This window comes from Neovison vison, chromosome 11 (assembly GCF_020171115.1).
Source record: "Neovison vison isolate M4711 chromosome 11, ASM_NN_V1, whole genome shotgun sequence".
Lineage (NCBI taxonomy): Eukaryota > Metazoa > Chordata > Mammalia > Carnivora > Mustelidae > Neogale > Neogale vison.
Genome location: NC_058101.1, coordinates 3042489 through 3063108, shown reverse-complemented (window position 1 = coordinate 3063108; position 20620 = coordinate 3042489). Strand labels below are relative to the sequence as shown.

Below are 20620 nucleotides of genomic sequence, written 5' to 3'. Positions count from 1 at the left end.
AATAATCCCCTTTGCTTTCTTTTGTTCATCTTTATCCCTTCCGAAAGGCTAGAAATTAAGACCTTTAGCTTTTTTTCTCCGTGCATGTTGCTAATATATGAAACACTGTGGTCCCAACACACCGTGTTTGCAAACCCAGGAGGCAGGCTGACGGCCTCCCCTCTCTTCTCAAATTACAAGGCAAGGAGGGTGGTGCAGCGTTAGACCCGCAGGTTGAAAGGTCATCAGAAGACTTGAGGGTCACGGTTCACCTTCTCCGAGCTAGTTAGAGGAACAGGTACACACGGGTTGCCTGGGGGAGGAGTCTTAGCGTTGGGGTGGGGGGTGTGTGGCCTCTGTATTCAGGGAACAAACTTTGGGGTTTCCAGAGGGGTTCCCCCGCCTCTCCCTCCGCTCAGTCCTAGGTAGGCGGACCCGGCCCCGAGCCGTCTAGCGCCGTCCGTGCCCGCCAGATGCGCCGCGGGGGGACGCGCCAGCTCTCCCGCACGACGCCGGCCGCCGCACGCGCGACCGCGGGGGAGGGGAGCGGGTCTCTTGCCGGGGGTGCGGCGGGTCTGGTTCCGTCTCGGGTCTCCACCCCCGTCGGCCCCCACAGCCGGCCGGGACCGCGGCCCAGGGCGCGCTGGAGCGCTCGTTCCCGAACGGACGGGGGGCGCTCCCCTGGCTCTCTGCCAGGTGCGTCACGCGTCCCCTTCCCGCGCGTCTGCCCCTCCCCCTCCCCCGGCTCCCGACGCGGTTTTCCCTTCGAGAACTGACCCCAAAGGCGGGGCCTGCGACGACACGGGGAGGAGGATCCGCACTCTCTACCCCGTGTCTCGTCCCGGCGCCGCACTTGCCCGTCGCCTCCCCCTCCCCCCAGCACCCCTGCCAACGGCGCTGTTGCCCCCGGGGGAACCGTCAGCGCCCGCCCCGCCGGCCGAGCGCTGTCGTGGCGCCCGGAGCCCCCGCCGGACGGGACGGCTCGCTCAGGGGGCACGGCCGAGGCGCGAGGACGGGGACGGAGAACGCGTGCGACCGCGGTCCGGGGTCCCCACGGCCCTCCATGGCGCGTCCCAGGAAGCGGGGGGAGTCGCCCCGTCGGCGCCCGCGCTTCCCGCACTGCGCGCCGCCTCGCGCCGAAATCGGAGGCTCGACCCGCCGACCTCCGCGGCCCCCGGGCCGGCCCCGCCCGCGTCCCCGCGCCCTCGCGCCCTCCCCCGCGCCGCAGGCCCGTCCCCCGCACCCCCCGCCGCCGCCCGCGGCCTAGGCTCCAGACGGCCGCTCCCGGGCTGCGCTCGAGCCTCCCTGCCCTCCCGGAGGCTGCGGCAGGGACCGGCCGGACCGCCGTGCGCCGACGGCGGCTCGTCCACGGGCCCGGGCCGGGGCAGCAGCGCGGCCGCCGGGCGCCCTCGGGAGCGGGGCGCGGGGACGGGAGCAGGCGAGCAGACCGGTCAGCGGCTGCCGGGAAGGCCGCCCCCTCCGCCCGCTCACCCCGCTCGCTGTCCCCGTCCGCGGTCCCCGCCCGCTGTCCCCGCCGGAGCTCCCCGGGCCCCGAGCACCGCGCGGCCGCCAGAAGGGGGCGCCCATCCCGAGCCGGGGCCGCTGCGGGCTGCTCGGGGCGTTGCGGGCCGGAGCGGCGCCCCCTGCTGGCAGACGGCGGTAGTGCCCGGGCCGTGACCTCCTGGGTCCCGGGCTCCCCTCTTCCTCCCGCCTTCCTCCCCTCATTTCCTATTTGTTTCTCCGTTTTCCTTGCCTGGGGGCTCCCGCCCTCCCCGCCGTCCTTCTCCTTCCCCCCGGAACCGTCCTCTCCGCCCCGGGCCCCTCCCTGGCTCGGGGCGGGTCCGTCGCCCACGGGTGCGTCTCCCGCCCCGGCCCCGGTCCTCCCGCGGACGCCTCTCTTGGCGCCCGAGGCCGCAGCCCCGAGACCCGAGGCCGGCGGGTGGCGCTCCTTGACTCCCGGTACGGGACGGCGACTCCGCGGGCCGGTGAGTCCGGCGGTCGGGAGCGGCTTCCCCGCACACGGGGTCCGGAAGGGGCGCGTCTCGGAGGACGTGGTGTGGGGCAGAGGCTGGGCCCGAGCCGCTTCTTCCACGCAGAGTCAGGACCCTCGATGGCCTCTTCCCCTCACACACCCTAAAAACCAAGTCTGCCTCCCGGACAGTTCCCGCTGCTTCCTCCTCGGAGCCGTCCGGCCGGGTGCGGGGGCGCGGGGTGCGGGGGCGCGGGTGGGGGGTGCGGGGAGGCCTGGCGTCGGCGCGCACCCGAGGTCCTCGCTAACCCCCGAGCCCGGCGCGCGCCCGCAGACCCCGCCCCCCGCGCCGCGGCCCTGCGCCCCCGACCCCGCGAGCTCCCTAAGCTCCCGCACAAATCCCCCCGGAGACACTAATCGGAGCGGCCGGCGAGTGCAGCACGTGTGCCGCCGCGTCTGCTCCGGAATCCCGCGCGCGGTTCTGGAAAGCAGCCTCGGAACGGGGCGTCGCTAATCCTTCCACGGGCCAAGGCAGTCTGGGACCTGCGAGACTCCTTCTCCCGCGGTTGCTGAGAGCCTCCCCAGACGGATGTTCCGAGACAGACGTGCGCCCGCCCGTGCAGTCCCGGGACGCCGCCAGCCGCAGGCTCGCCGCGGGGAGAGGAATCCCCGGCCGGGGGTCCCGTCGCTCCGCAGGGTCAGCGGCAGACGGGAGGAGGGCAGTGACAGGGGCAAGGGAGAGTGAGCTGCCGGCGGGCACCTAACAGGGTTGGGAGCCCGAGAAGAAACCCAGTTCCCTCTCCTCGGCACGCTTGGGACGACGGGACCTCCTCTGGGGGGGCTGCCTCCTCAGGAGGGCGCTGGGAGAGGCAGCGGGGCCCACGCACAGCGCGCAGGGGTCAGGGTTTGCCCGCCCCACCCCCAGGCCTGTTCCTCCCACTTGAGCCTTCTCTCTCCTGTTCAATTAATCCTATTTCCTTTCTCCCATTTTGTTCAAAACCGTCTTCTAGTCCTTCATAGTCGTAATTTGCACCATTGCCTTTTATCTGTGATTAATTGAGAAATCGACGAAGATAATGGAGGGTCGCGCCTATAAGTTAGCTTTAGGAACCGACACACAGACATACAGACGGAACCGTGCGGGTGGGCCCTGCCAGTCGCCAGTGGAGCCTGGTGGGGGCCACCGCCGGCCGCGAAGGGAGGGGCTGGCAAGAGGCGCGGGTGCGCGCTGAGTGGAGCATCTGCTCTGAAATGACCCCAGTGGGCGCAAGCAAGGACTTCTCGCCGCCCTAACTGGAGGGTCTCCTGTGAGCTTTAGCTTTTCCTAAGTCTAGAAAAAAAGAGAGGAAAGGATTCGTGTGGGGTGAGGATGGGACTCCTATTTCTGTCCAAGAGGCCTCCCTCTGGCAGAGGAACAGATTTGAAGTCGGGTTTTTAGGCTGGGGTCTATTTCTTCCAGGGATGGAGAGTTCAATTTACTTTTGCATCCTTTCCTTCCCTCTCCACTTGCCTACCAGTCTGAGGAGAGTGAGAAGAAGGGAAGGAGGAAAGGAGGGGGAGAGAGGAAGAAAAAGAGAGCTTGAGAGACTCCGTTGTTCCGATCACACCTAATTCCCTGGCCTCGGAGAAGTACTCATCACGCCCAGCCCCTCTCTGCTCTCGGCAGAGGCGCAGGCCGGGTCTGGATTCTTTTCTCCTCCATGAAATCTATCCCGCCTCCCAGACGGCTGAAGGAGGGCACTTTGCCACTCTTCACAGCTTCGTCCCAGCCCCTTTAGCTTTCAATTGAAAACCAATTAAAGGTTTCTATAAATCTGTTAGCTCCCCTTTTATCTGGGGACCCCTGATGCATGCGATGCTGCCCTTTCGATGCCTCTTCCGTGTTTTGTTTTACAATTGTTGTATCAATATAATGCGGCCTTTCTTCTCCTGTCTCTATAGATACAGATACACAAGGAAAACCAAAGCTATTCAGTCTCCTCATTTGTCCAGCAGCCGAACAGTGGTGCCCTTTCTCTGCTGCTGCTCTCCCTGCTTCGGGAGCAGCAGTTATGGTAGAAGCAGATGGCTACTGATTGGGGGAGCTTTGTGGCTCTAATACTGAATACTTTATGGAAAAGGGCTTTATCATGCTTCGCTGAGCCGAGGAACAAGGGGGTGAGATTTATGCCCAGGAAAAATAAATCTTTTCCAAGTTGTGGCTCCTTCTCACCACTTGTCTCTTTTGCTGGTGGGGGGGGTGGGGCACTGAGGAATTGGTTTTATTTTATTTTATTCTCTTTTCTGCTAACAGCACTTTTTAGTAAGAGTCTGAGAGGAGTGCAGACTAAGAGCCAGAAGTTTGTGGAATTCCTGAGGTGAGCACTGCTCTGCCCTCAGGGAAAAAGCAGAAGAGTCTGGTCTCCAAGACTGTCTGGGGCCATGTTTTCCCGGACGTCCTGTTAGTTCTGGGTAAAACATCATCCTCTATTATCTATAGAGAACAAAAAGGGATGTTTGTGCTCCCACCCGAAAAGTCAGGGAAGGTCACTGGTATTGAAGGAGCGGGCCCTGGTGAGGCGCGTGGGATGGAGGAGGCTCCCGCACTCCGGGACTGATCCGCACGGGTGACTCAGGGATGTCTGCGAGGGTCGGTTTGGGACTCCTGTGAATTTTCAAGCTTTGGAGACTGTATAGACTCCAGCACTCCACTGAGGGTCTATTGCACCCCAAGGTAGTTGACCTTACGTCTTTTCTCCCTTCTTCCCTTCATCGAAGCGTTACTTCTGTGGAGTCAGATACGCCCCGTGTCTGTTGCAGGAACGCGTCCCTTCTGCAGAGGCCGAGGCCGCACGCCCTGCTCCTGGTCCTCCCAGACCTGTTCCCCAGAGCAGTGCCGCCCCCTCTTCCATCTCTCCCCTGAGCTCTTCCCCTCGCAGGAGCCGTGACTAGACGCAGAAGTGCCCCCAGCATGGCGAGCCAGGCCCTGGCGCCAGCTCCAGGCCTGGGCCCCCCATCCCACTTCAGACGGACTCCTTGGCTTTCTTCTTCAGGTTTGAAGTGCCGTTTTTTAGTAAAGAAACATTTGTTCAGAATCTTTCATGTCCTAAGCCGCGTTTCCCTACCTTTCTCACTTCCTCCCTCGTCCCTAGGGGAAAGGCTCGCTAGAGGGGCGGCTGGGCGGCAGGACGCGCGCGCGGCCGTCGGAAGCGCCGTCTAACCTCCCGCCGCAGCCCGCGCTCCCCGGTCCTGCGGCACCGCCGGTCCACACGGCCGCGCACGGCGTCTCTGAAGGGGGGGAGGGCAGGAAAAACAAGGCTTAGAGCTCGCATCTGCCTGAATTTGCAGGGGGCACCCCTGAGAGGCCTCCAGCGACGCAGTCTGGCTCTCCCTGCGCGCGGGACGGCGGAGGCTCGGCCAGGCTCGCGTCACTCAAGCCGACCCTCCGAGCCCCGCGGGCCCCTCCAGTCCAGCGACGCCCCGGGTGCGCGGAAACGGACGCACGAGAGGCTCAGCCGCGGGCGCGCGCCCCGAGGGGACGGGACCCGGCTTGACCCCGCCGCAGCCGCGCCGCGAGGCGGACGCTGGTTCCGCGGGTTCGCGCGCGGAGGCGGCCGTTCAGGGACCCGGGTGGCTCGCTCGGGGGCGCGGGGCCGACCGCAGGCCCGACCGCAGGCCCGGGGCTCGCGCGTGCGGAGGGTCCGCAGTTCCGGGCGCTCACGCACCGCCTGCCGGTCCCGCACGAGACAGCGGCGTCCGCGTGCGACCCCGACAGGCCTGCGTCGGCCGCGCGGCCCACAATGCTCCGCGCGCAGCCGCGTGCGGCGTCGGGGGCGGGGCCGGAGGCGGTCGCGGGGGGAGCTCGAGGCCGGGCCGTCGGCGCCGCGGACCGCGTCGCTCTCGGGCCGCGGGGGTGGGGTGGGGTCGCTCGGCCTCGGGCCTGCTGCGGGGGAGTGCGGGGAGGGGCGGCGCGCGGCCCGGACTTCGGCCTTCGGCTGCGGCGCTGAACCAGCCGGCGGGGCGTCCCCGGCTCCCAGGACAGCCCCGCCCGTCGGAAAGGGCGCGAGGGCCGTGCGGGTCGGACGGCCGCGGCCGGACTGACGCGGGTATCCGCCCCGCACCGCGTGTTGTCCTCGGCACGTGCCGCCGGTCACCTCGCCCCTCGCGACGGCGTCAGGATTCCGTCCGCCCGCGCCGGTGTCGCATACAGGCCGGCGAGGTCACAGCGGCGGGGCCGGGACGCGCACCCGGGCAGACGCAGGGCCCGGCTGGAGCTGGGCCGGAGCCGGACTCGCGGGCCCCTCCGGGGTCCGTCCTCCAGACCTCCGAGGCACGGGAAGGCCCCGAAGGCAGGCGCTGACCCCTGTCGGGGCTGACCCGGCGCTCGGGGGCGCCCTCGCCGTCTGCCCGGGAACTGGCTGTGCAGACGCGCTCGCCGTCGTGCGCACCTGACCCGCGCGGGACGCAGCTCCGTCCTGCCCTCGTGCTCGGGAGGCTTCCGCGGCCGGAGAGGACCCTGGCAGCCCGGGACAGGGAGGGCAGAGGCCCCGGCCCCTGGAGAGACGGCGCGGAGACCCGCGGCGGGAGGACGCGTGGCGCGTGGGGAGGAGCGTGGCCGCTCCCGCGAGCCCGCGGTCAGGACGCCTCTGTGCCCCGGGCGCCCGGCGGGAGACGGCGGCTGCACGGCCCCGGGGAGGGCAGGAGCCCGGAGAACGTGGGAGGCGTGGAGCCTCCTCCCGGCTTCGTGCGTCCAGGGTTTGCTCTGGGACACCCGCGGTGAAGGTGGCAGGTCCCGTGTCGCCCCGGCGTCGGGGGCTCCATCCTTTCTCTGACTCGTCCCCAGCGGAGTGGAGCCCGCCCTCCGCCATACTGCGGGGTAGTGAACGCCCGGCCTCTCCGGGACGCCTCGTGGACCCGCGTCGAAGCCCCTTCCGGTCATTCGGTGTCCTCCGCGCTCCTAGCGTCGGGGCCGAGCATTTAACCGGGACGTCAGCAGGTGGGGTGCCGACGTCGGAAACCACCCGCCTGTCGCGGACGTAGAATGGAGCCACCACGTCGGTACCCGGACGTCCGCGACACACTTTCACGCTTTCAGGGACTCCCCCTCGTCTGGAAACGCGGGCTTCCTAGGCGGACCGAGTCTGGAACGGAGCCCACGCTGTGAGGCATCTGACCCACGTGCAGGGTAGTGGGAGCTCAGGTGGCGGCAAACGGGCTCTTGAGAACTCGGGTCAGTTCCACTCGTCCAGGAGCAGGTGCTCCTCGGTAGGACTCCCACAGGCCATTTTCTCGCAACCATCCCGCCTGAAAACGTGCCACGAGGAGCCCTGACCCTGAAGTCAAGAAAAATGCAGTCCTGAAAGTTTCTTTAAAATTGCTGTCCTCAACAGTATTCAGCCTCAGCCTGCTTAAACACGCGCGCGTGTGCGCGCACACACTGGAGGACCATACCTGATTGGGTAATAAAAATTGTCCAGACCTTAACTGAATTTTGGGCCTTCAGGAAGTCTCACCATCCAGGTCATATTCAAAATGTTTCTTTTTCTTGGGACATTGTGAATCATTTGATACTTCCGGATATTATTTATTTATTAAAATATGAATTTTCCTCAGAACTTTAGAGGACATTATGAATTATACCTTCGTCACCTTTATATTAAATTACCAGAAGACTATCAAGTCAAACTGGGAACTGCTTTTTCAATCAGCAAGTTCAAGAGAAAAAGTGTAACTTTCCATTTCTTTACCTGTTATTTCTGATGTTTTGTAATGTATATGCAGTAGTACACTCCGTAGTAGTGGTGTCATTCCTGTTCTTTGTGACAAGTTGATCTGTCTGTGAGTTCTCTGAGCGACCACATTTTCAAGTATTAGAATTTGAAGAAAGAATTACAGTGGTAGTTCTTAAGTGCTTATGAAAATCTACTGAAAGCTGTAGGCTTTCCATATGATGCTTGGGGAGACATTCCCTCATTGATGCTAGATTAATATGCCTGGATTAAATTGTGAAACACCTGCAGTCCATTTGAACTGAAATCATGAAAGATGGTTTCACTCAGAGTCCAATATGTCATATGACCAGGGGAGCAGTTTAGGTATGAGAGTGTGGTTTGTGAAGAAATCAGACTGTGTTGTCAAGGCTCTAACAAAGCAGCATGAATCACTGCTGTTGTGGTTACTGATTGGTGTCTATTCCCCAAATCCTTTTCTTTCTTTTTTTCCCCCCCTCCCCTTTCCTTAGAGAAAATTAGATGTCTTCTCTCTCTTCAGCCTTCAGAAAAGTATGTCATGGACACATTCCAAGCTAGAAAGTCCTGGGCATGTGTGCATTCTGCCTAGACTCCCTTCCCAGGAGAGGAATGCTTTATGCAGCTCATCCTTCAGAGCCCATTTTAAAATGAAAGTCCATACCTCAGAGAACTGGCTGGGATCTGGTGCTAAGTAATCTTCCTATTACAAATCCCATGGATGCTGATCAGCACCTGGCTTTTTAACTCAGAAATTATACACAGCCTAAAACAGAGAGAAAAGGTGGTGGAACTCAAGTACTATTGGGATAATGTCCCTTCTCCTGGCTGTGGAAAGAGATTCACCTAGAACTTCTCAACTTAGTAACATTCCCAAGGCCTAGACAGTCTTCTTAAAATCTGATGCTCTCTCTGAGGCTGCTGGATAGCACTTGGTCCCCAGTTTGCCTGGAAAGCCTGGCCCAGGGGGTGAGGAAGCTCTGGGTGGCTGACCGTCGTCCTGCTTACATTTCCTTCCGTTCACCTTCCTCCTCCTGCTGAGACCTATTCAAGGGCTGTGGTGTCTGAGTCTGGAAAGGACATCATAACCCATAGTTTTGACAAAACCGGATATTCCCTGCTAGTTCTCTAGGTACTGTATGGGGTGTGGTATCAAAACTGGGACAATCTAAGGGTCAAGGTGCTGGGTAGGGCATCTGGTTCACAAGTCGCACTCACACAGGGCGCATGAGGCACTGGTTTCAGATTTGTGGTGGTTGTCTTCAATGTCACCTTGATTTGCCAGCCCTGCTAGAAGTCATACTCAAAAGCCATTAGGCCAGTTAACAACAATTCAGATCCAGGAGAGGAAATAAATTGCACAAAGTCCTCAAAGACTATCCAGCTCACAGCTGAACTCCCAAGAGAAGGGTGAGTGGAACTTGAGATCCCTCAGAGACAAGTTTATAAACTTGAGAAAGGGAGGTTCTAAGCATAATGACAACAGTTGTAGAATAGCAGCAGCTGTTAAAAACAACAGTACCATTTATTGAGAAACAGGAAAAGCTGAAGTCAGAACAATGTGAGTCAGGAGTATTGATCCCTGAACTGAGGAGACCAGAGTCCTGTCTCCCAGGCTACAGAATTATCCATCCTTTGAGAGTCCGGCATCCCAGGACCAGCCTGGGACACATTCACTCGTTTGTCACCTGCTGAACCAACTGTAATACTTAGGCAAGGAATAAACCTAAACTGAAATTCCATGTACACTTATAAAAAACAAAGTGCCCCCCTATCCCTGTCCACTTTTATCCAGCTCAGCAGTCTGCCTCTTCTTGTCTCTCGGTCATCCCTTAGAAAGTTTCTTATTCTCCAAGGTGAGGTTGGGCAATGCAATACCCCTCTGTGAAGGTCCATTCTTACCTCCCCAAACCCTCACAGCCCTGTCCAGAGACCTCCCTAAGCGACATTAATAAGCTTAGAGAAAAGTCTCCACACACTGTCTCACTGGCCATCCTCTTGTCCTCAGTGCATTCTCCCTTTCACCATGAATTGTTACTTTTTAAAAAAATTGGACTACTGAGGCTTTGCTGGTTTACTGCTCTGGAGGTAGGATTAGAGGAGGGTGAACCAGGACCTGGAAAGGAAGAGAGAAAGAAAAACAATGTGTTTTCGTTCTTAAAGGGTAATAATTCTTCTGAGTTATTCTTAGAGGCTACACCAGCCTCCTATCACAGAAGCTGAAGCATTTGGGGCCCCACTTCTGTACCCTGGGAGGAAAAAGGGCATTTCCATTCTAATACTCACTAAGAATCAGATTTCTTTTCTTACCCTTTCTCCACCCTCTCACTTAGTGCTTAAAAGGCACCACCTCAGGAATCATTCATCAACCTCTCTCCAGCCTTCTCTTCCAAAACAATACTGCAGTTGTCTACATGTGTCTTTTTTACCATAACTGCAGGAAGCCCTGCTAAGGGGAGCAAGGTGAACAGATATTCACTCTTCACTGTTCTCTCTCTAATCATTTAATTGGAAATAAAATCCCAGGGGAGAGTGCTCCAACTATAAACCCATTGTTCCGTGTGAATAAGATGAAACTATTGACTGAGATGCGTTTTTATAGTACTGCTTGAAACTGAATAAATGCTGCAACCCTTCCATTTAGTATCAGTGAATTCCAGTAAGTAATAACGCAGAGTGATTTCAAAGTAGTTTATACACCAATTTAGCCCATAAATTTCTAGGGAAATAAAAGTAATTTATTGATTTTTCTTTACAACCTATTAATAATTAAGACCATTTATATTACCAAGCAAAATGTGCTTCACTTAAAATACTAGAAAACCCTCAAAGTAGGAACGTCAGGCTTTGTCTCACCCATACTTGTTTTTTGTTCTAGCAGTCATTGAATCCATAAGACGAAGAGTCGGTAGGATTCATAGCATGTTAGAAATTCTTTTATTTGGGAATTTTTGCCTGAAATCAGTAGGGGAACTCTTAATTAGAGGGCAGAAAAGAGAAACAGAGTAAATAGCTGATGGTCAGATTCTCCATACATGTTTCCCCTCGTTGATGTTTGAATCTGAGCTATTTTCTGTCTTGTGTTTTGGAAGGTCAAACTCCCCCACCCCCAGCTTAAGTATCAGAAGCAATTTTTATTTTATATAAACTGGAATCTAGGTCTCAGAACCTCAAAGGAGATATAGTCTAAATGCCCCGTATAGTGAAGAAAAGAAAGGCCAAGGGAAAGAGAAAATGTGTTCCACTGAGCGTTGAAGGTTATCTAAATGCCCACACCCTGAAGTGGGTGCTTTTATATTTACAATATGTAGGAGGATTGTTTTAAGTGGCTTCAATGGACAGATGACTTATTCTGGGAAAGGCAAACTTTCTATTCTCTAACACAGAGGAAGACTAAGGATTGCTGTGTTCAACAGTTTAATGGAATTAGGGTCATGGGCATGGCACACACACACACACACACACACACACACACACACTAGCTTTATTAGGCTGCAGTTTCTGAAGGACCACAACTCTCTTATGGCTAATTCTTCATCTTAACTTGCTGTTGTTGACACCTGTGCTTCTCCTGCCCTTTCTTTTTCCCTTTTCTTCTCTTAGTTCACTTGAGTGACCACTATTCTTCATCCCTGCTTGTTATTTTTCAGATGTTTGGGCACTTCTTTGGGGGACATTTCTAATTATCCCCCTTTTCTTTAAACAAGTGATGGGGGGATGCTTTCTCGTGTGTGAGAGAAAGTAGGGAGGTATGAGTGAAACACCCAGTCTGAAGACCATTCGTGGCTTAAACACTGGAAGACTCTTATACACAGACACGGGAGAGTTCTCAGCATTGAGCTCTGGTCGAGTTGCCCTTTGCCAAACTGCTTGACAGTGTTCACACATGCATAAGAGAAATGATAGATAAAGATGAAAGAAAACTGCAGTGTAAGAAGCTTGGAAAAAGTTAGTGCTAACCTGGAAAGGAAGAGGAAATTCCACCCTTCCTCACTAATATACAGGGGTTTTGCTGCCCTTCTTTTGCCGAGTCCCGGTTTAAACCGAGGCAGCAGCTCCGTCTGATCAGAAAAGTTGGAACTTAGGTGGGGAAGGGAGCTAACCAAGACCGGGTGAGGATGGAGCGAGGGAAGAAGGGAGAGAGAGAGGAGGGAGGGAGGGAGGCCAAGAAGAGAACTCACGTAGTGGAAATTACTCCCCCGTTTTCATTTCTGCTCAGCAGAGCCCCTCCCTGGCCGCCCTGGACTGCGGGGTGCGGAGCAAGGGCGCTCCTCGCGGCCCCACTGGGTCCCGGAGGGAAGGCTCCCGGTTGCGAGCGGGTCAAGCCCACACTCCACGCACCCGTTCCTTTAAGCTGCTCTTTGCCAACCCCCAAACCACTTACCTCCGTTCAACACCGGATGGAAACGAGACCGTCTCCGCCTTCGCGGGGGTTCTGCTCGGTCCAGTCGCGCCGGCCGCGCGGTCCGAGCCCTGCGGGAGCGGACAGACCGACCTCCTCCGAGCGGCGGCGCGGCGGGCGGGGCGAGAGCGCAGCCGCCCGTGCGCTCCAAGGTCTTTCTTCCCGCAGGAGCTGAGAGTTGGAGGCGGAGAAGAACCCAGAGATTCCCCCCGCGACCCTGGGCCGCGGCCCCCGCTGAAGGAGTCAACTTCCAGGCGGTCCGAGTTCGGGTCATTAGCTCCGCGGCGCCCCCGGAGGGGCAAGTCGGCGCCTCTAAGTGGCTCAGCGCGCGAACGAGGCGGCCGCGACGGCCCCCTGCGCTCCTCCGCCACCGTCTGGATGTACATCGCTCTCCGGAGCCCATCCTGGTAATAATTTCTACTTTCACTCCCCCTCCGCGGTCTCAGATATGGGCCGCCCCAACATGGGACCCCCGCGGGGAGGCGAAGAACGCGCCGGGGAAGAGCGGAGGGGCAGGGACATCTTGGGTCTAGGAACCGGGGAGCTTCCCGCCAGGGCCGCCTCCCCCTTCCCAGGCCCAGGCACTCGCGTTCTCCGACCGGACGACCCCAGCAAGCCCCCTGCGGTGGGCTGGCGGCGTCCTCGCTCCGTCCTCCTCACCCCTTCCGTGGGTCCCGGGAAGACCGAATCGAGTTCTCGCCGGAGCGCATCCTGCCTGCGTCTCGCTCGGAAGGGCTGGGTAGGGGGAGCGCTCCGAGAGGGAGCCGGCGCCGGGGCATCACCCTCCGGCAACTCGCTGCGCAAAGCAGGGGAGTCCCTGGGGGCTCGTCCGCACAACCCCCCCCCCATCGCGGAACTCAGACTCGGGATGAGCTCGCGGGCCCGGGGCGCGCGCTGGGTGGCCAGGTCTCTGCCGGAGGCGCCTCAAGTGCCCGGAGAAACGGAGGAAGGGCCGCTCCCGTCCTTTCGGGGCTCCCCTTGCCGACCCCGGCACTGATCGCTCCCTCCTCACAGACCCAGAGGGCCGCAGCTTCAGCAGGAGGCGCGCCCGGCCGCGCTCCGAGACGCTTAGCCACTTGGGGAAGGTGCTCAGGACCTGCGGGGCACCGGCAGGCCGGAGAGACCGCGGCGAGGCAGGCGGCGCCGGAGGGAGCGCCCAGCCCAGCAAAGAGTTAAAGGGAGGGGACGTGGGCTGTCACGCGTCATTGGGCAGATTATGTGCAGCAAACAAAAAGTGTGTGTCTGCGTGCCAGTCAGTCACTGCATCGGGTCCATCTGTACAACTCTCCGCGCGCGCTCGCGTCTCGCTCTCCCTCGCTCTCCGCTCGTCTCTCGCACCCCGTCTCTCCGTCTCTCCGTCTCTCCGTCTCTCCGTCTCCCTCTCTCCCCGTCTCTCCCTCTCCCGCTCTCGCCCTCTCCTCTCTTTAGGCGCAGCCTGCGGGGCGCAACACCAGCACCTCCCGGCATGGAAAGGCACTGATTCCGCGGGCAGAAGAGACACTCGACTGCGTCCCCGGGTTCCAGGTGGCCTGCTCGGGGCGGTTCGTTCCCGACCTTCTTCCCGGTGAGTCTCGGGGCTTCGATGCGGGAGGGGGCGGGGAGGCAGGCGGGTTGGGGAGGGAGAGCGGAAAACCTCGTCCGTCTCGTCGCCCGCCGGGAGAGAGGCAGACGGCCTTGCGGAGGGGACCGCTCCGGGCGACACGATGATACAAAGGCAGGAGCGGGCGGGGATCCCTTCGCGGGAGAAGCCGGCGGCGGGGCGCGCGCGGCCGCCAGACAATGCCTGCCCGCGGGGAGGGCGAGCGGCCGGCGGCAGCGACGCGCTCTCGGCCAGCCCCGCGCGCTCTGGGGAGGATCCAGGCAGCCGGGGCCGCAGCAGCCGCGGAGCTCCGAGGGGCCGGGGGGCGGCGGCGACCGCACGCCGGCGGGGAGCCCAGGCTGTCGCCCGGCGCGGATCGTGGCCGCTCGAGGCTCGTGGCGGCCGCGGCGGCGACGCGAACCCCTCGGAGCGCGGCGGGGCGAGGGGCTTTCGCCGTATTGTTCGGTAGAACTGCATGTTAATGACTGCGTCCCTGCTGTCGCCGAAGTGACGGGCGACCTCCCGCACAATGAACCGCCTGTCTGAAAGAGACTTTAAAGGGGAGAGAGAAATTGAGGCATAAAACGCTGAATTGAGGAAACTGAAAAGGAGAGAATAGGATTCCGCTGAAAAGGAGATGAGAGATTCTGAAGGGCTGTATTTTTTTTAACGTATTTAAATGTGCAATTAGAGATCAGAAAGGTTACCTTGTGTGGGGTAAAAATACCCAGAGAAAGATGCCCTAATATGATAAAGTAAGTTTCTATTTTATGGATATTTTCTTTTATTTCTGTCTGGCAGAAACAGCCCAGTACTTGACATTTTGGGGATGTAGCAGAGTGAATGGAAAAAGAGGCTGACCAAAGTTTCATGCTCTGTTAACTGAAAAGAAAAAAAAAAAAAAACTCTACCTTATAATCACATTTACAAGATTAATTGGTTAATAGACATTATGATAAAAATGGACATTACTAATATTATTCCATAATGAACAGCTTCTTGGGAAAAGAATTAGGTCTACTCTTTCTTGCGACTTAAATTATACAAAGTATACATAAATTACTGCCTATCGTGACGTTATTAGGAAAAAACCAACTTGGGGGAATCTTTTAATCAGTCAGGGTTAACAATGTAGTTAGTTCAAAGCCAGTTTAAATTTTAAACACCTGCTTTGTTTTGTTTTAAGTGACAAGTTTTGTAAGGGTGTCCAGTGGCATAGGAAGGAAAATGTCTCTTTATGACAGCTTAATAGAGCCCTCCATCAGGGTATTAAACTTTGTAAATTGCTGTGGATTGCACAGGCAGAGGAGACCACAGAGATCTACCCAAGTGGGGCTGCCCCTCTTGCCCAAACCGGGTCCTATCTGGGGGAGTGAGAATTCACCAGTCACTACACATGCAGTATTTCAATCAGGGGACATTTCAGGCCTGCCGGGTACCTGCTCACTCCATGAGGCACATGCAACTCAATCCACCCCCTTGTATAACAAGGTACCTGGGATTCACTCTCATCCATAAATAAGCATGTCGAGAAAAAAATAATTACCTCTGCTTGCTGCTTTTAATTAAAGCCTCGGAGGGACAGTGTTGGATTATGGTAATGAACAGACAGACGTCCCCTCTTATAGGCTGCGGAGGAAGGTTAGCTGACACAGACTCAGTGGCCCTGACACTCTCCTGGAAATCCATTCGCCATGCTCCGCTGTCTCTGCCTGCTCGCTAAGGCCGCTCCCCTCTTTGGAAGAAAGAAAAAAAATCAATTCCTGGGCACCCAGTTCAATACATTAGAAGGGGGGAGAGGAGCTTTCTCCCAAGGGTTGGAAGTTTCTTTCAGTCGGGGACAGTCTGTAGGCTAGTAAAAACAAAACAAAACAAAACAAAAATCCTATTGTTCTCCCCACCCTTATTCCCCAAATCCTGGCCCATCCTCCCCCAAGATAATGAAAAAGCTGATCTGTCTTTTCCAGACTTGTTTTCCTTCTCAAAAGCGGTCCCCCCTGAGATCCCAGGATTCCAATCCTTTAAAGAAAGTGGCAGGGATGGGGGAGGGGGAGTACTCCTCAGTTGGCATTTTCAAAATATGCCAGATTTAATCTGCCACTGGCTTTATTTTTGAAATCAAGGCTATGCGAAAACCCAGGTAAACTCAAGAAAAATATAACTATAGTTGAAATGTTCTGCCTGGATTCATAGAGGCAAAAGGAGTAAATAAGGAGTAATGTAAGTTGTTTCCTTGTCCTGTGTATCTGTCACCAGTGATGGAGGATTCAGGCATCCAGCGAGGCATCTGGGATGGCGATGCCAAGGCTGTCCAGCAATGTCTGACAGATATTTTTACCAGTGTTTACACCACCTGCGACATCCCCGAGAATGCTATATTTGGTCCCTGCATCCTGAGCCACACTTCCCTGTATGACAGCATAGCTTTCATAGCTCTCAAATCCACGGACAAGAGAACAGTCCCCTATATCTTCCGGGTAAGTCTTGGCCAGTGCTGCATAGGGTATGAAGGTAAACCCATGTTGAAAATGGACCAAGGATCATTCTGATGACAAGCTGAGATAGATTATGAATGTAGAGAGTAAAGTAATGTGAGACATCCTATTTTACACACCAAAAAAGAGAGAAAGAATATTAAACTCAAATCATTGTCAGCTGATTTCTGGAATAAATGGTAAAATAGGATTTGGAACGCCAGGTATATCTAAATCACTGCCTCAGTTCTAGGCTTTCCTGGCGGTGAGCTCCACTTCCTTAACTCTGGAAGATTTCAACTAGGGTGGAAGCTATTTCCAAACTAAGTACTTTCTGTAAGTACTTTTATTGTAAGTACTGGGTGCATTTGTGTTCCAACCCAGGAGGCCTTCTTTTCCTCTAAATGTTACTCTTTCTAGGAAGCTAGCCTGGTTCCAGAATTTGTATTTAATGAAAATGTTAATGGCTTGACAATAAAACATCATTGAGCTCATATGTTTGGCTTTCAAGATATGTCTTCCCACTTTCTATTCTTTCTTTACAAAGAAGAACTATTAATTGTTTAAGGCAAAATTAGGAAGATTGATGAATGCCACGGAATAATGTCTAAGATCTAAGCTTGCTTTTTAACTACCAAAGCAAACAAAACTCCTCACACTTTTGTAATGTGGGATAATTTAGAACTGAACTCTCAAGAGGTTAATATTAATTTGAATTGTAAAGAGAAATGTCCTCATTTGATATTCAACCAATATATGAAAAACACTGCTTTATATGATCGGTACAGCGTTTCAAAGGACAGTTATCTGGCCTGCTGCTTGCAGACCCAAAGATGGGTGCCAACTGGGGTCATGGTGAAGCTTGATCTCAGACAATTCTTTGGAAAAGGATAACAAAAAGGAAATGGTCCAGGCTCCTCTGGCTTCATTCTCGCAGGAGGAGGGTCTCCCTTCCCCCGCCCCCTACCTTCTCGTGTTCTTTCTGTTTTCTGGTCTGTAGGTAGACACCTCAGCGGCAAATGGTTCTTCAGAAGGTCTCATGTGGCTGCGACTTGTCCAATCAGCCCGAGATAAAGAAGAGCAGAACCTCGAGGCCTACATAAAAAACGGACAGCTGTTCTACCGTTCTCTCCGCAGGATTGCCAAAGACGAGGAGTTACTAGTTTGGTATGGGAAAGAACTGACTGAGTTACTCTTGCTCTGCCCCTCTAGACCCCACAGCAAAATGAATGGTAGGTTGGCTCGCGACCTGCGGCGGGGCCCTTCACGAGTGGGGGAGACGCAGGGAGAGGCGGGGGCTCGCTCGGCGCCCTGGCGCCCGTCCTCCCTTAGGGCGTCTGCGGGAGAAACCCGGAGGCCTAGCGCGGCACGAAGCTGGGACAGACAGACGAGAATAAGCCTGGGACCCTTGGCTTGGTTACTGCATTGCCCCGGGTTTGGAGGGAAAGTTAGAGCAGCTCGGACAGGGCACTCTTCTCGGGGCGCTCAGGTCCCGAGAGATGGAGGTGATCTGTGAAGGGGGTGACGGCGAGCCGGTGCGGAGACGATGCTTAGTAACCCCGTGGTGTGCGTGTGCGCGCGTGTGTGCGCGTGTGTGTGCGTGTGTGTGGGTGTGCGCGCGTGTGCGCTGTTCTCTCGCTGAGCAGGGTCCTCCCCGTACACATGCCTGGAGTGCAGCCAGCGTTTCCAGTTCGAGTTCCCCTACGTGGCGCATCTGCGCTTCCGCTGCCCCAAGAGACTGCACAGCGCGGACGCCAGCCCGCAGGACGAGCACGGCGGCGGCGCGGGCGCCAAGGATCGCGGGGGCGGGGGCGGCGGCAAGGACCAGCCGCAGGCGCCGCAGGAGGCGCCCCTGGGCGCGGGCCCCAAGTTCGGCAAAGCCGGCCCGGTGCACCACTACCCAGCCCCCTCCCCCGAGGGCAGCGGCCAGCCCGCGGCCGGCGGCGGCGCCAAGCCCTCCACGGACTTCCACAACCTGGCCCGGGAGCTCGAGAACTCGGGCGGCGGCCACACCTGCTCCCCGGGCCGGGGCCTCGGCGGCGGCCAGCAGGAGGCGGAGCTGAGCCCCGACGGCAGCGCCCCGGGCGGCGGCAAGGGCAAGCGGAAATTCCCGGACGAGGCGGCGGAGGGCGGCGGCGGCGGCGCGGGGCTGGCGGGGGCGCGGGGGCGCTTCGCCGAGCGGCCGCCGCCCGCCTCCAAGGAGGACCTGGTGTGCACGCCGCAGCAGTACCGCGCCGCGGGCAGCTACTTCGGCCTGGAGGACAGCGGGCGCCTGTTCGCGCCGCCCAGCCCCGAGACCGGCGAGGCGAAGCGCAGCGCCTTCGTGGAGGTGAAGAAGGCGGCGCGCGCGGCGGGTCTGCAGGAGGACGCGGCCGACGGGGGCGGCGCGGCCGCCGACGACCAGGACGCGGGGGGCGGCGGCGGCGGCGGCGGGGGCGGCGGCGGCTCCTCCACGCCCGTGGCCGCCTCTCCGGCGGGCGCCGACAAGCTGCTGGCCCCGCGGCCCGGGGGCCCCCTGCCCAGCCGGCTGGAGGGCGGCAGCCCGGCGCGGGGCAGCGCCTTCACGTCGGTGCCGCAGCTGGGCGGCGCGGGCGGCGGCGCGGGCGCGGGCGCGGGGGCGGCGGGGGGCGGCGGCGGCCAGGGGCCCGGGCCGGACGAGCGCAAGAGCGCCTTCTCGCAGCCCGCGCGCTCCTTCGCGCAGCTGTCGCCGCTCGTGCTGGGCCAGAAGCTGGGCGCGCTCGAGCCGTGCCACCCCGGCGACGGCGTGGGCCCCGCCAGGCTCTACCCCGCCGCCGCCGACCCGCTGGCCGTGAAGCTCCAGGGCGCCGCGGACCTGAACGGCGGCTGCGGGGCGCTGGCGGGCGGCGGCGGCGGCGGCGGCGGCGGGGGCGGCCTGCCCAAGCAGAACCCCTTCCTCTACGCCACCGCCTTCTGGCCCAAGAGCTCGGCGGCCGCGGCGGCCGCGGCGGCCGCGGCCGCGGGGCCCCTGCAGCTGCAGCTGCCGTCGGCGCTCACGCTGCTGCCGCCGTCCTTCACGTCGCTGTGTCTGCCCGCGCAGAACTGGTGCGCCAAGTGCAACGCGTCCTTCCGCATGACCTCCGACCTGGTGTACCACATGCGCTCGCACCACAAGAAGGAGTACGCCATGGAGCCCCTGGTGAAGCGGCGGCGCGAGGAGAAGCTCAAGTGCCCCATCTGCAACGAGTCCTTCAGGGAGCGCCACCACCTCTCCAGGCACATGACCTCGCACAACTGACCCGAGAGGACCCCGGCTCTCCGCGCGCGCTCGCAGCCGAGCCACCTGCGGGAAAAACACGCGAGGACACCCACCACCTCCTTGTGACCTGGAACGCTGCCCCCAGAGACCCAGCGCGCACGCTCAAGCGTACACGGGCCGCCCCAACCTTTCCATTCCATGTTTACCTGCGACCTACGTTCCACGCGCACGCACACGCACACGCACAAGACAGGATGGTGGATCTTTGATTGGGTGGGTGGTTCGAGGGGTTTTCTTTTGAATGCACGCATTTTCACTTTCCAAAAACAAAGGTACATTTTTAAAAATGTCATATATTGCAACATATTGATGCATTTGTCATACGTTTCTACTTAAATTATTAAGCACTTACGGTTTAGATGTAATAATTATATGTAAGGGCAAAATTTATTTTGGATATAAAGTAAAGGAGGAGGGTGAGATGCTTTCTGCATTTCTTGATGACAGTTTGTGTTCTTACAAAAATAAATAAAACGAAGAAAAAGGGGTCACCATTCAATTTCAGTTTCCAGGGGGAAGTGCATGGATCATGAAATGATTATGGACTTCAATGAAGAATGTCATCATTATGTAAATATGTATTTGCTTTTAATACAAAGTGTAATTTTGTGCCAGTGAAATGGAGTCTGAATAGTTATGTGTTTCTTTTATCCCTGGAAAGATTTATTAAACTTTATAGATTATCCAGGTATGTTGGATGCTTTGACAATAAATGACTATTTTCTTCAAAGCAATTATGTGGAAAGTTTTTAAGTACCCTTTTTTTTTTGCAGCTAAGGGCTACACTTTGAGTAGCTACCATCTATTTTCCCTGAGTCTCTGAAAAGAAGAGAGAGAGAGAAGAGAGTGATAATAAACCCAGTCCCACTTGCCTGAATTTACTGTGAGCCAATATGGAACCTAAAAGGGAGAAGTCAAAGTTCGATACTGTTTGTAAAATCTTTAGCTGGAAGGTGTTGGGCTTCTTCCTCAAAGGGCAAATCATTTAGACAAAGATGTCTGCCAGCAAGCTAACCTGTCGGGGGGTCAGCATTCTTTTCAGCAGCAGGATAACTAGCATCTTCACAATTGGCCAGAGACCACTTTAGGCCTTGATCAGCGAGACTGGATGAAAAGCCCATTTTCATTCTACAAGTGATGCCTACAAGTGGGAGTATCCTGTGCTCTAGAACCTTTCAGCATTCTGTCATGACCCATTAAGAGACCCAGTGAGG

The 20620-nt window shown here is 57.5% G+C and overlaps 2 protein-coding genes and 1 long non-coding RNA gene across 3 annotated transcripts; 1 reads left to right on the top strand and 2 right to left on the bottom strand.

Moving 5' to 3' along the window:
• Positions 1 to 400: 400 nt before the first annotated feature.
• Positions 401 to 6866, bottom strand: LOC122889733 (collagen alpha-1(I) chain-like). The gene is made up of 5 exons (XM_044225101.1): positions 6136 to 6866; positions 5360 to 6088; positions 5149 to 5215; positions 2345 to 2708; positions 401 to 2061 (listed from the first exon to the last, which is right to left on the bottom strand). The coding sequence occupies exons 1-5, from the start codon at positions 6864 to 6866 to the stop codon at positions 401 to 403; spliced, it is 3552 nt and encodes a 1183-aa protein (XP_044081036.1).
• A 2312-nt stretch (positions 6867 to 9178) lies between these two features.
• On the bottom strand, positions 9179 to 12210 carry LOC122889281. The gene is made up of 2 exons (XR_006380866.1): positions 12059 to 12210; positions 9179 to 9790 (listed from the first exon to the last, which is right to left on the bottom strand). It is a non-coding gene; the product is annotated as an uncharacterized LOC122889281 (long non-coding RNA).
• Positions 12211 to 13557: 1347 nt separating this feature from the next.
• Positions 13558 to 20140, top strand: PRDM8 (PR/SET domain 8). The gene is made up of 4 exons (XM_044224811.1): positions 13558 to 13640; positions 15912 to 16132; positions 17130 to 17361; positions 17776 to 20140. Exons 2-4 carry the CDS (start codon positions 15914 to 15916, stop codon positions 19383 to 19385), a joined length of 2061 nt encoding a protein of 686 aa, XP_044080746.1. The 5' UTR covers positions 13558 to 13640; positions 15912 to 15913; the 3' UTR covers positions 19386 to 20140.
• Positions 20141 to 20620: the final 480 nt, after the last annotated feature.

Coding starts and splice junctions, on each gene's coding strand:
- LOC122889733 (XM_044225101.1), bottom strand. CDS start 6,866: ATGACCGGAAGGGGCTTCGACGCGGGTCCACGAGGCGTCCCGGAGAGG. Junction 6,089..6,135: donor CGCTGTGACCTCGCCGGCCT/GTATGCGACACC, acceptor CGCCGTCGCGAG/GGGCGAGGTGACCGGCGGCA. Junction 2,709..5,148: donor AGCGCGGGCTGCGGCGGGAG/GTTAGACGGCGC, acceptor CAACCCTGTTAG/GTGCCCGCCGGCAGCTCACT.
- PRDM8 (XM_044224811.1), top strand. CDS start 15,914: ATGGAGGATTCAGGCATCCAGCGAGGCATCTGGGATGGCGATGCCAAG. Junction 16,133..17,129: donor CAGTCCCCTATATCTTCCGG/GTAAGTCTTGGC, acceptor TCTGGTCTGTAG/GTAGACACCTCAGCGGCAAA. Junction 17,362..17,775: donor ACCCCACAGCAAAATGAATG/GTAGGTTGGCTC, acceptor CTCGCTGAGCAG/GGTCCTCCCCGTACACATGC.